Here is an 11,167-nt window from a genome sequence, read left to right as displayed (position 1 = left end):
TAGTGAATGTTTGTCAAACGAGAATCGTCAGAAAAGTGTTTGGGCCTGAAATAATTCTCAGTGGAAGACCTACAAGGGGTACTGGCAAGGGAAGATGTACCACCCTCCCAGGCCAAAGACTCAATCATGGACACTCTTACTGACAGTTGTGGATGCTTTTAGTGATGTATTGTTGTCTCTACCATCTTGCCCTTTCTGCTGTTGTCTGTGCCCAATAATGTGTGTACCCTGTTTTGTGCTGCTGCCATGTTGTTGTCATGTTGCTACCATGCAATGTTGTTGTCTTAGGTCTGTCTTTATGTAGTGTTGTCTATTGTCGTGATGTGTGTCCTGTCCTATATTTTTATTTAATTAATTCGAATTTTTAATTCCCCGCAGGAGGCCTCTTGCCTTTTGGTAGCCCGTCATTGTGAGTAAGAATTTGTTCTTATCTGACTTTCCTAGTTAAACATTTTATTTTTTATTAACAGAAGTATAATTCATTTTGGTTTGTTTTTTTGCGCATATTGATTTTATGACGATTTTAGAATATTTGCATGAAAATCTGTTTCCAACTGGATTGAAACCTAGCTAATGAGACCAAAGCTTAACGTCCTTTTTTTGTTTGAACGCCACATCTGAAACTACATTTCCCAGGCACCCCATGTAGTCTTGTTTTTGCGAGCGCAAGCATTTCGATCAGATTCGACGCAATCACACATCTCCCAAGCGTTGTGTGTGGAACAGGATATTTTGCTACCTTGAACGGTGAGTATTATTGTAATGAATTCTCCTATTAAACACCCATCGTGTTAATATACATATTTTGTTTTAGTTTTAAGTGGCTCGGTGTAATTTGTGGAACGTTCCAACATGAATCTGTTCCAAAAACTTCGTAAAGTACAAGGTTGCCAACAAACGCATACAAAGTAGCATTATCAATTCAACTAGCTGCCGAATACGCATAAACTCGCCACAACTTATTCTTAATGTTTGTCCATAGGCTACCATAGTGAGGAATTTTCGGAATAAACGTTGTGCGTGAACAACGTTATTAAATAGCCCACACCCGACCCGGTATCTGATTATGCCGCTGTACAACTTTGTATGCGTTGTTTGTTGGCAACCTTGTTATTTACGAAGATTTCTGTTGGAACGTTCCACAAATTATACTCACCCGTTGTAAAATAGCTACTTAGCACTGTCAATGACTGCCCTGCGTATTGTGTCAAAATAGCAAGGCTGTCAAAACGCTTTCTCAGAATACAACTCTTCAAGTTAACGGTTTATGCCTCGCTGGAGCGATAAAGCAATCTCTCATGGGTATTACAAAGACTAGTTGGGTTAAAGTTTGTATGGTATAATTAAGCAATAAGGCCCGAGGGGGTATTGCATATGGCCACATACCGCGGTTAAGGGCAGTTCTACGCACGACGCAAAGCGGAGTGCCTCTATACATTCCTTAGTCATGGTATATTGGCCATATATCACAAACTCCTTAGGTGACATTTTGCAATTATAAACTGGTACCAACGTAATTAGAGAACTACAAATAAATGTTTTGTCCTACCCCTGGTATATGATCTGATATACCACAGCGTTCAGCCAATCAGCATTCAGGGTTCGAACCACCCAGTTTATAATACATTTTCTTCACTCAACAAGTGGACATTTTATATTTAGGGTGGGGTTACTAAAATAAATACTAACTTCCTTGCTGTTATATCTTGTGAAACATTCATGGTTCCTGTCAGTACTTTGTTTATTTCACACAGACATTTGCACAAGCCTAGCTGATAGCAAATCAGCTGAAATGACAATTTAGTAGGCCTGACCTTCACAGACCATTGACCAAAAAACATGATTCATGCATTTTTTGGTATCACCTTGGCTATCACATGTAATTGTACGCTAGTGCTATGTTGGGTCTGGCAGCCACAGCCTGTTAATGTAAAATCCATTGCTTACCCTTCAAGATTAGTTGCCGTTCACGTTGATGTTAAAATCCATAGCAAGGCTGGTTGAACACAGAATTAGACCATTAGATTGCTAATTAACTACCATTATCGACCCCCCAGCAGCACAGGCAGGCTATGAAGGCATACCAGTTAGGAATACCCGTCAGCACGCAAGAGGTTTCAGAGAGGCATAGAACAGATATCACTGGGCCTGGTGCATCTTGAATTGAACTTCTCTCTGGATTTGTCCTGGTAACTAACATCAGCCATGTAATGACCCAGAACCACCCTGTCTGCTTAGTTTTGGCCTACCAGGGAAGGCCCTTGAGGATTTGTGTGTTTGAAGCTTCTATGTGTTTACATATAAGTCAGCCCATTGGCAAGCTCTTGGCTCCTGGTTTGATGATTATTCCCACCTACCCCCATGGCTGAGTGGAGTTGTTGCTTTGGTTACACATTTCCCTTAAGTTGCACTAATGTGTTCAAAGGTTCCGTGACTGGCGTTATATTAACTTAGTGCGACAGGATGTTTTGTATGTGTGCCTCTTGGCTTTCGTGTTGTTTTAGAACAAAAGACTCAGAGTAGGCCTGAATTCGCCCTGCATCGACTACCAAATCAACCTGATTGCATACAAATTAGGTCTGTTTTTGAACCAAACAAACATTTTGGAATTGCTGCAGGGCAAACTCCGAAAGTGATCGTAGAGAAAGTGAATATCTTCTGTTCTTTGTTTTGTTGATTTCAAACAATTGGTGAGTGGTTTATTTATAGAGGGGGTCAGCAGCAAGTCAACTCTCTCCCTCCCTCTTTCTCTTAGATTTTAGATCTGAAGAACTGCTAGGGTGAACTTTGACTTGAGACTTTTTATCTAAAAGCCGGTTATCTTTCTTTTCGTTCAGACAGGTAAACAGATGAAAATAGTGGGGGAAGAGAGCAACGTCTACTGAAGAAATAACCAAGACACATTCCCTCGGCAGTCTGCAAGGCCATGCCTCATAGAAGTCTCTGCATATAGGAATAACTCTGTTGTGACTGGTGTGTCAATCAGGGGACCCCTGCTTTACTTTTAAAGTCACTTTAACAAATTTAAGGGATTTCTTACAACCCATTTCACTGGGAGACTGTTGAACAATAACCACAATGTACCAAGTGGTACCAGGAGGTGCAGGGGGCACAGTTACCAATGCTACACCTATCAAACAGAAACTAAAAAGGGATGCTCGTCCCCTAGTTGTAGCAAGTGTCTTAGGCTTGGTGCTGGTGATTGCTGCGGTGACCGCATGGTGCTATTACATTGGTTCTTTGCGCAAGGCTGAACTGCTTAAGACAGAACTTCTGGACCTCAACAAGGATGGCTACATCATTCGCAACCAGGCAGGGGCTATTGTCTTCAGGATGTCTTTCAGGTTTGTGATTCACTTCAGTATAGGACAGCATCAATCAGTATTCATTAACCAACCGTTACTATTAATCATTATAGAAAGTGTGTTAGGTGTGCTTTGAGAATTTCTTTCTAATTATATACCTGTATCCAATTCAAATTAATCTACTGGGGAATGGAAAGCATGCGTGCCCCCTAATCTGGTACAGTTCCCCTTTAAATCATGTCTAGTTTGGTTATTTTTAATCTCAGAAACAATAAGCTTATTCAGGTATTTATATTTTAAAGTGCCAAATGTAATCATAAATCAACTGCTCTAACATGAATATAGCCTGAGACTTGAATGCAAAGTAATGTGCTATGTAACTGATCATTCTTCTCTAAATGTTGAATGACAGGTCTGGCACCCTGGACTTAGACTCGTGTTCTAAGGAGGGGGAGATACTGAGCTGTGGGCGCACCAGTGATAGGAAACTCAAGTTTTTCATCCAGACTGTATTTGACAATACAGTCCAATGCTACCGTGTGCGTTGGGAAGAATTGGTTCCCAGCCTGCCCGTGGAGCACGCCATGACCTATAACGTCTCGCACTGGTATGGTGGAGCTGAGACTGCCATACAGCATTGGCCTATATCCATCTCCGGGCAGCAGGCACCCAAACCCTTTGTCACCAGTGATATCTACTCAAACCGAAACGGCTTTGGGGGCATCTTGGAACGCTACTGGCTCTCATCCAATGCCACGGCCATTAAGATCAATGACTCTGTGCCGTTTCATCTTGGCTGGAACGACACAGAGAAGACCATGTACTTCCAGGCGAGGTACCATGACACCCCTTACAAGCCAAACCCTGGTGAGGCACCTTGTGCTGAACTCAGCTACAGAGTCTGTGTGGGCTTGGATGTCACATCCATTCACAAGTACATGGTGCGCAGATACTTCAACAAGCCCAACAAGGTGCCTTCCAAAGCCATGTTCCGCCATCCCATCTGGTCCACGTGGGCGCTACACAAGACTGACATAGACCAGGAGAAACTGTTGAAGTTTGCTGCCAACATCCGCAAGCATGGCTTCAACTGTAGCCACCTAGAGATAGACGATCGCTACACAAACCACTATGGGGAATTTGATTTTGACTTGGCCAAGTTTCCCAACGCTACAGCCATGTTCCAGAAGCTCAAAACAGACGGATTTCTGGTCTCTCTCTGGACACACCCTTTTGTCAACTATGACTCTGAGAATTTTCACACCTGTGTAGAAAGAGGGCTTTTTGTCCGAGAACCTACAGGTCGTCTTCCGGCTTTGGTAAGCTGGTGGAACGGCATCGGGGGCATTCTAGACTTTACCAACCCAGAGGCCCGTGATTGGTTCGCCTCCCACCTGCGGTCTTTACGATCCAAGTACGGAGTGTCCTCCTTCAAGCTGGATGCGGGCGAAACAAACTACTTGCCCTGGCAATTCAGCACAAAAACACCCCTTCGCGACCCTAGCACGTTCACCCGTCGCTACACCGAGATGGCTATTCCTTACAATGAGCGAGCCGAGCTGCGTTCAGGCTACCAGTCCCAGAACATCTCCTGCTTCTTCAGGCCCATTGACCGGGACTCTGTTTGGGGCTATGAGCTAGGCCTCAAGTCCCTTATTCCCACCGTGCTCACCATCAGCATTCTCGGCTACCAGTTCATCCTACCGGACATGATCGGTGGCAACGCCTATCTGAACCGCACTGATGGTGAGCGCACTTTACCGGACCGTGAGCTCTACATCCGCTGGCTGGAGCTGTCGGCTTTTATGCCCTCCATGCAGTTCTCCATCCCCCCCTGGGAGTATGATAACGAGGTGGTGGAGATCGCCCGGAAGTACACTGCTATCCATGAGAGCATAGTGGCCCCACGGGTTCTGGAACTTGCTGGGGAGGTGCTGGACACAGGAGACCCCATCATACGACCTCTGTGGTGGATCGCCACTGGCGACGAGACTGCTTATAAGATTGACTCCCAGTTCCTGATAGGGGATGACCTCATGGTGGCGCCAGTACTGGAGCCTGGAAAGCAGGAAAGGGACATCTATCTCCCGGCTGGACACTGGCGGAGCTACAAGGGAGAACGGTTTGATATTAAGGAGCCTCTGCACCTTACAGACTACCCGGTAGATCTTGATGAAATTGCTTACTTTGTCTGGGTTTAGTGAAGAGGGGTACAAGGCTGGACAGCTTAGCGGGTGGGCCTGCATGCATTTGTTTATAGTATTTTCTCTGAAGTCAGGGCTCACAGAACATTTGTGTTCTTGTAAATTTAGAATCACTATTATTGAAGAAATATCAAGGCAAAACCTTTTCTGCTTGCTCAAACATGTGCCCTTGCAATAACCCAGGAATGTAGCAGTGGAGGCAGGTGGGAGGAGCTATAGGAGGACAGGGTCATTGTAATTGCTGGAATGGAATTAATGGAACGGAGTCAAGCCTGGTTTCCATATCTGTGTTTACCGTTCCATTTATGCCATTCCACCCATTACATTGAGCCCATCCTCCTATAGACCCTCCCACCAGCATCCTCTGGAAAGTAGATATGTTTATGCATTACAATTATGTATCATGAGACATGACCCAAACATTTATTCAGCATGACATAACAGTCGACTATTAACAGAATAGTCACCGGCTGTCTTTTAAGACATTTTTAAGGGCTGATATTTGAATGCTTTCATGTCTTATTTATGAGTCAACACACTAAGAAGGGAAGAAGTATATTTTGATGTGAAAATGCCTTGTATACTTGCATATATGTTAATGATTTTTTGGTTTTGCTGATATTTTTGTTATTGTGTCAATGCACTTAACAATACAGTGTGTAATTGTTCAGTCAGTGGTTGTTCTGTTAAGGTTCTCGCCACTCTGAAATCAAAAGAAGCTGCACGTGAGATTCTTCACCTGAAGATTTCTCCGGAAGTTGGGTGTCATATTTTCCCTGTTGTGTTAACCTTGTCTACTTCCCAAATGGCACCCTATTCCCTATGTAGAAGGCAAAATAGTGCACTAAATAGGGAATAGGGTGCCATCTGGGACTAGAACTGTGGCGGTCATAACATTTTGTCAACCGGTTATTGTCATGTAAAAGACTGCTGGTCTCACGGTAACTGACCATTAATTAACAGAAACGCGTTTAGCATCTCCAAGCCTCCACTCATACAAGCCGCTCAGACATACAGGGACACACTTCTTGACATGGAAGTAGGTGATTGGACATGTCTTTTTGAGTGCTTAAAGCTTAATTACTCTTCGTAGTCTTGTAATGTTTTAAGTGACAAACTATCCATTTAATTTGGTGTCACTTTCTAATATTATACCCTCAACCTTTGGCTAAATAGTCTTTTCAGACTTCATTGAGAGGACTTGAAATGGGTGCTATTCAATTTTTGTTTAAGCAGGCAATAATGAAATAATCCAATATGTAAGATGCTATGAGATCTGAGTGAACTGAACTTTGAACTGGAATCACTGTGTGACATATGTCAAATATCCATCCAGACTGTCCTAAATGCCGTTTAACAAATAATATACTGCCACATTTTCAGCATGAATTATACTTCTGACAGATATTTGAATGTCACTACTCTTTGTAATTGTTATATTGCTAAATGTTTTTACTGTTTTGTTAGCCAGTCCTTGGAGACCTTAAAGATTGAACCTGTGTACATTCACCATGTCGCAGTAATGTGAACTCTTAGGTCACCTAGGGGTCATTGTTTTTACTGGCAGAAGCTTCTCCATAACATCCTGGCTTATTTATAGCAGTTCTCATATCGACCTTTAGTCTCGACCGTCATCGTCTATGTCTAGCACTATTACCTTACAAGAATAGATCTATGCTCTCCTGAAAGACTCGCTGGAACTAGCCTAAGTGTTTTCCACTTTGGTACATACAAAACAAGAACATCAAGATGCTGACAGACTTCTCTTTGAATTTCAGAGCACTCTTTACCCATGACAGGAGATTTTGTATGCAAGCCAAAAACATGAGTGAAATAGCAACAGTTTGCCGGGACTGTCATTGCAGATGAAACCGCTTTGATTAATTTTTATATTTAGTACCTTTTTATTATATATTTTTCTAGTGAACAGCATAATATAGTAATTTGGGCCAAAAGCACAATATGCGAAGGCTTGTCAATAGACGTTCAGCATTATGTGACCTGGAACAGATTAGATTGACAAATTACATTGTTTGAATGTGGGAGATTTATTGTGAGGGTCTTCCACCACCATAAAGTCAAGCAGTCTGATTTGCAGTTGTATTAGCTTGCATCACATTGTTCTCCATGAGATTGTGTGACCAGTGAAGGCTATGGTAAAAGCTAGTTTTAAAACAATGTGAGGTTCAAAAGAGTAAAGTATCAATGTATTGTTAGTCAGAGAAAGGTACGCACTGATATAGCAATGAATGTATGACTCATGGCCTCAAAGGATGTATTGGGAAAACTTCTCCACTTTAGCTTTTTTTCTTTTTTTTCTCGCTTCTTACTGATTTGTGACACTCGAGTCCTTTTCCTTTAGGAGGATAGCTTTGGAAATGCCTTTTTATATTCCCAGTGTATGTCAATCAATTTCATTGTGTTTTTTCTAAGCCAGATACAACACTTAGAAAACATTTCAATCTACACACGACTACAAAAAGCTACTGTGTAATTATATGTGGTTACATATTGCTAGTGGAGGTAGGCCTACTGAACTGTGCCATTCAAGAACATCAAATTGCTGACAATTTAAGTTCGCTAAAAGCAGAAAGACCGGTTCCCCCAGCTACTATGTTGCATCCCTTATTGCCAATTTGGCAAAAGGCAACGCACATCTGTAAAGCTACAGAAACGTGAGTTTGTTTCAATGACGTAAGTAAGGACATCTTTGGACCTTCGGTATTATTTTGATGTAGAAAGACATTTTGTCATTCAGTATCTTGCTGAAATATTGTAAAGTTATATATCCTAATGCTGAATTTCAAGGACCACCACCAGCTTTGTTGAAAATGCTTAGACATGGTTGTGTTCTTTTAATACATTTTTTAAAGGCTAATTTTATTTTAAAGGGTTATGTTATCAGGGACATTGAGTAGGTTTTAATATATACTGAACAAAAATATAAATACAACATGCAACAATTTCAAACATTTTACTGAGTTAGTACATATATGAAAATCAGTCAATTGAAATTAATTTAGGCCCAGCCAATCAGAATGAGTTTTTTTCCGCACAAAATGGCTTTATTTCAGACAGAAATACTCACCACCCCACTCAGACAATCCCGTAGGTGAAGAAGCCGGATGTGGAGGTCCTGGGCTGGCGTGGTTACACGGGATCTGCGGTTGTGAGGCCGGTTGGACATACTGCCAAATTCTCTAAAACAACGTTGGAGGCAGTTTATGGTAGAGCAATTAACATTAAATTCTCTGCCAGCAGCTCTGGTGGACATTTCTGCAGTCAGCATGCTAATTGCACACTCCCTCAACTTGAGACATCTGTGCCATTGTGTTGTGACAAAACATATGCTTTTTGTGTGTATGGAACAACTCTGGGATTATTCTTTTTCAGCTGATGAAACATGGGACCAACACTTTACATGTTGCATTTATATTTCTGTTCAGTGTCGTTGCCATGGTGATAATCTACTCATATGACTGTAGTACAGTATTGCCACAGTTGCCTTTCATTGTGATGTTGACATGTCACACTAACTCAGGTTTTTCTGATTAGTAACTACTCCAATTTAACCTGTATTTCTAGGAACAATACAATGGAAGTCATGTTGCCTTTGTCTTCAATGCATAGCCTGAATTGTGTTTATTCATATGACTAAAATGTACAACGATAATCTTTAATTTGCTTGAATTTTATAACTGTCTTGTTGTTTTTCCCCCTTATGTTTACGTTGTGGCAAATAATATAAACATTTCATGATGGTCAATTATCTGCCTTTGTATTTGAATGGTACAGTAATACATGTCCAGTGTCAGAAACGTGTCTGCTGCTTCGCCAACAGAATGAACAAACCTCCAACCTTCTGCAACCTTAGAAGAATTGGCCGCAGAAGCCGATTTCGCCACCATTCCCCGTTGAATAAGATCCCCTTAGGGAGACACCTTTTGTAGCTTGCAGTGACCCAGCCCATCATGGGCTGATAATGGCAAAGCAATGAAGCAATTCTACAGGTTACATGGAGGCTACCTCTGATCAATACATCATCTGGTAGTTTGGGATTAGAGGGGAGGGCCACGGAGTGAGGGGATGGGAAAGATGGCTGGATAGGGTAACCGCAATAAGAGAATCTTAGATAAACAGGCTGACATAATATACAAAAGCATCTGGTAAACGTCAAATTATATTTAATTGATAACTTTTATTACCCAAATTTGGGAATTGAAGGTGATGGTACCGTTGCTCTTTACATTATAAACATACTGACCACTTATGATGGTAATGGTCTGGTTTGATGGTAAATTCACCATAGTCCACACCGCTGAACGCACCTTGGAGCGACTTTGTTTGTCAATGACTCCTCTCTGAAATGTAACTAGTCTCACGGCCTGCGCTGAGGAGACACATCGATTTGCTGTCTGTACGTTAAAGGAAATCAATACTATTGTAAGTTTGCTTTTCTGCAATGATTGTTTTGTTCATTTTTTTTTAATAGGACAAAAGATAAGCAATTTTACTTTTGAATGAGGGTTGACGGTGGAAGATCAAATGTTGCTTTAAAAGAGGACCTCCAGGCCTATGTAATGTGACCTATGGATGTGTGAATATCCATATTTAATGTGAAGGCAATAACATTGGTGGAAAGAAGCACTTCTTACAAATTGAAAAGTGTGTATACAAGTATCTATTCTATGATTTATAATAACCCTGTGCCTCCATGCTCCAGGAGCATAAAAAAGTAACTGGACCATGATACACACCACTATAAAATACATTATAAATGATGCATATAGCCAACTCTCCCACAAGTAGTAACACCTGTTGTATTTGCTGCATTTTAAACAATCAAATATTAAACATTCACTCAAACCTTAGTTCAAATGTAGTCTTCTAAATCAAAACAGAAGATAAAAACAACATTTATCAATCACTAAGTTTGTGGCACCTCCTGTGTTGTCCACTGGAGTGCAGTGTAGATTCATATTACAGCCTCGGAAAGGAAGTCAGTGAGAGGACCACAGTCCAGATGTGACCAGCAACAAGGCAACAGAAAACACTTGAAACACACGGAGCAGCACGGAGAACACAAATCTGGCAAGGGCCCCTACCCTCCCTCCCCCACCTGTGTGTCCATCTGCGGAGGAGAGGTGCCAGTTCTGATCGTGGGCAAGTGTCTCTCAACTCAAGCACCACCCCACCAAACTCCCCTTTCGGGTTCTGTCTGTCCTACTGTGAAATCCATAGCCGTTGCCCATAGACCGTGTTTGCTCCTGGTTTCATGTTAAAAGCCATGGATCGGACCGGCCCACTCCAAGAGGCCTGTAGCCATAACAACACAACAATTTGAAATAGTTTGGGTGGGTTGAACAGTAGTCATCTTGGCTCTGTGGTGTTTGCGCTTGTGTGACAGGAATAGCATGTAATTCAGGTTGATATAAATGGAAATGAAGCCTTTGTAGAAAGTAGGTATACAGTAGTCATTTTCACAGTAATAACGAACAAAAATTGTCAATGAAAAAGTTAGGTTTTAAGACTAATCACTAAACTTCATTGATTAAATTAAACCTGGATATCCATTCATAATACTAGATTACCATGCAAATGTGTGGGATTGATTACTTTTCTGTGAGCACCCCCAAACTCACTTAAATCAAAGTCAAG

General features: G+C 41.7%; 1 protein-coding gene across 2 annotated transcripts; it reads left to right on the top strand.

Annotated features, from left to right (window-relative positions):
* The first annotated feature begins 610 nt into the window (after nucleotides 1–610).
* Nucleotides 611–9,275, top strand: LOC124030122 (myogenesis-regulating glycosidase-like). Of its 2 annotated transcripts, none has more exons than XM_046341603.1 (3): nucleotides 611–747; nucleotides 2,838–3,344; nucleotides 3,718–9,275. In XM_046341603.1, the coding sequence occupies exons 2-3, from the start codon at nucleotides 3,079–3,081 to the stop codon at nucleotides 5,504–5,506; spliced, it is 2,055 nt and encodes a 684-aa protein (XP_046197559.1). In that variant the 5' UTR covers nucleotides 611–747; nucleotides 2,838–3,078; the 3' UTR covers nucleotides 5,507–9,275. The 2 variants fall into 2 exon arrangements, with proteins under 2 accessions (XP_046197559.1, XP_046197563.1); XM_046341607.1 differs by having other exon boundaries at nucleotides 649–747; nucleotides 2,842–3,344.
* Nucleotides 9,276–11,167: the final 1,892 nt, after the last annotated feature.

Source organism: Oncorhynchus gorbuscha, linkage group LG03 (genome assembly GCF_021184085.1).
Source record: "Oncorhynchus gorbuscha isolate QuinsamMale2020 ecotype Even-year linkage group LG03, OgorEven_v1.0, whole genome shotgun sequence".
Classification (NCBI taxonomy): Eukaryota; Metazoa; Chordata; class Actinopteri; order Salmoniformes; family Salmonidae; genus Oncorhynchus; species Oncorhynchus gorbuscha.
The sequence above is the reverse complement of the archived record's forward strand: the minus strand, read 5'-3'. Positions and strand labels throughout refer to the sequence as shown.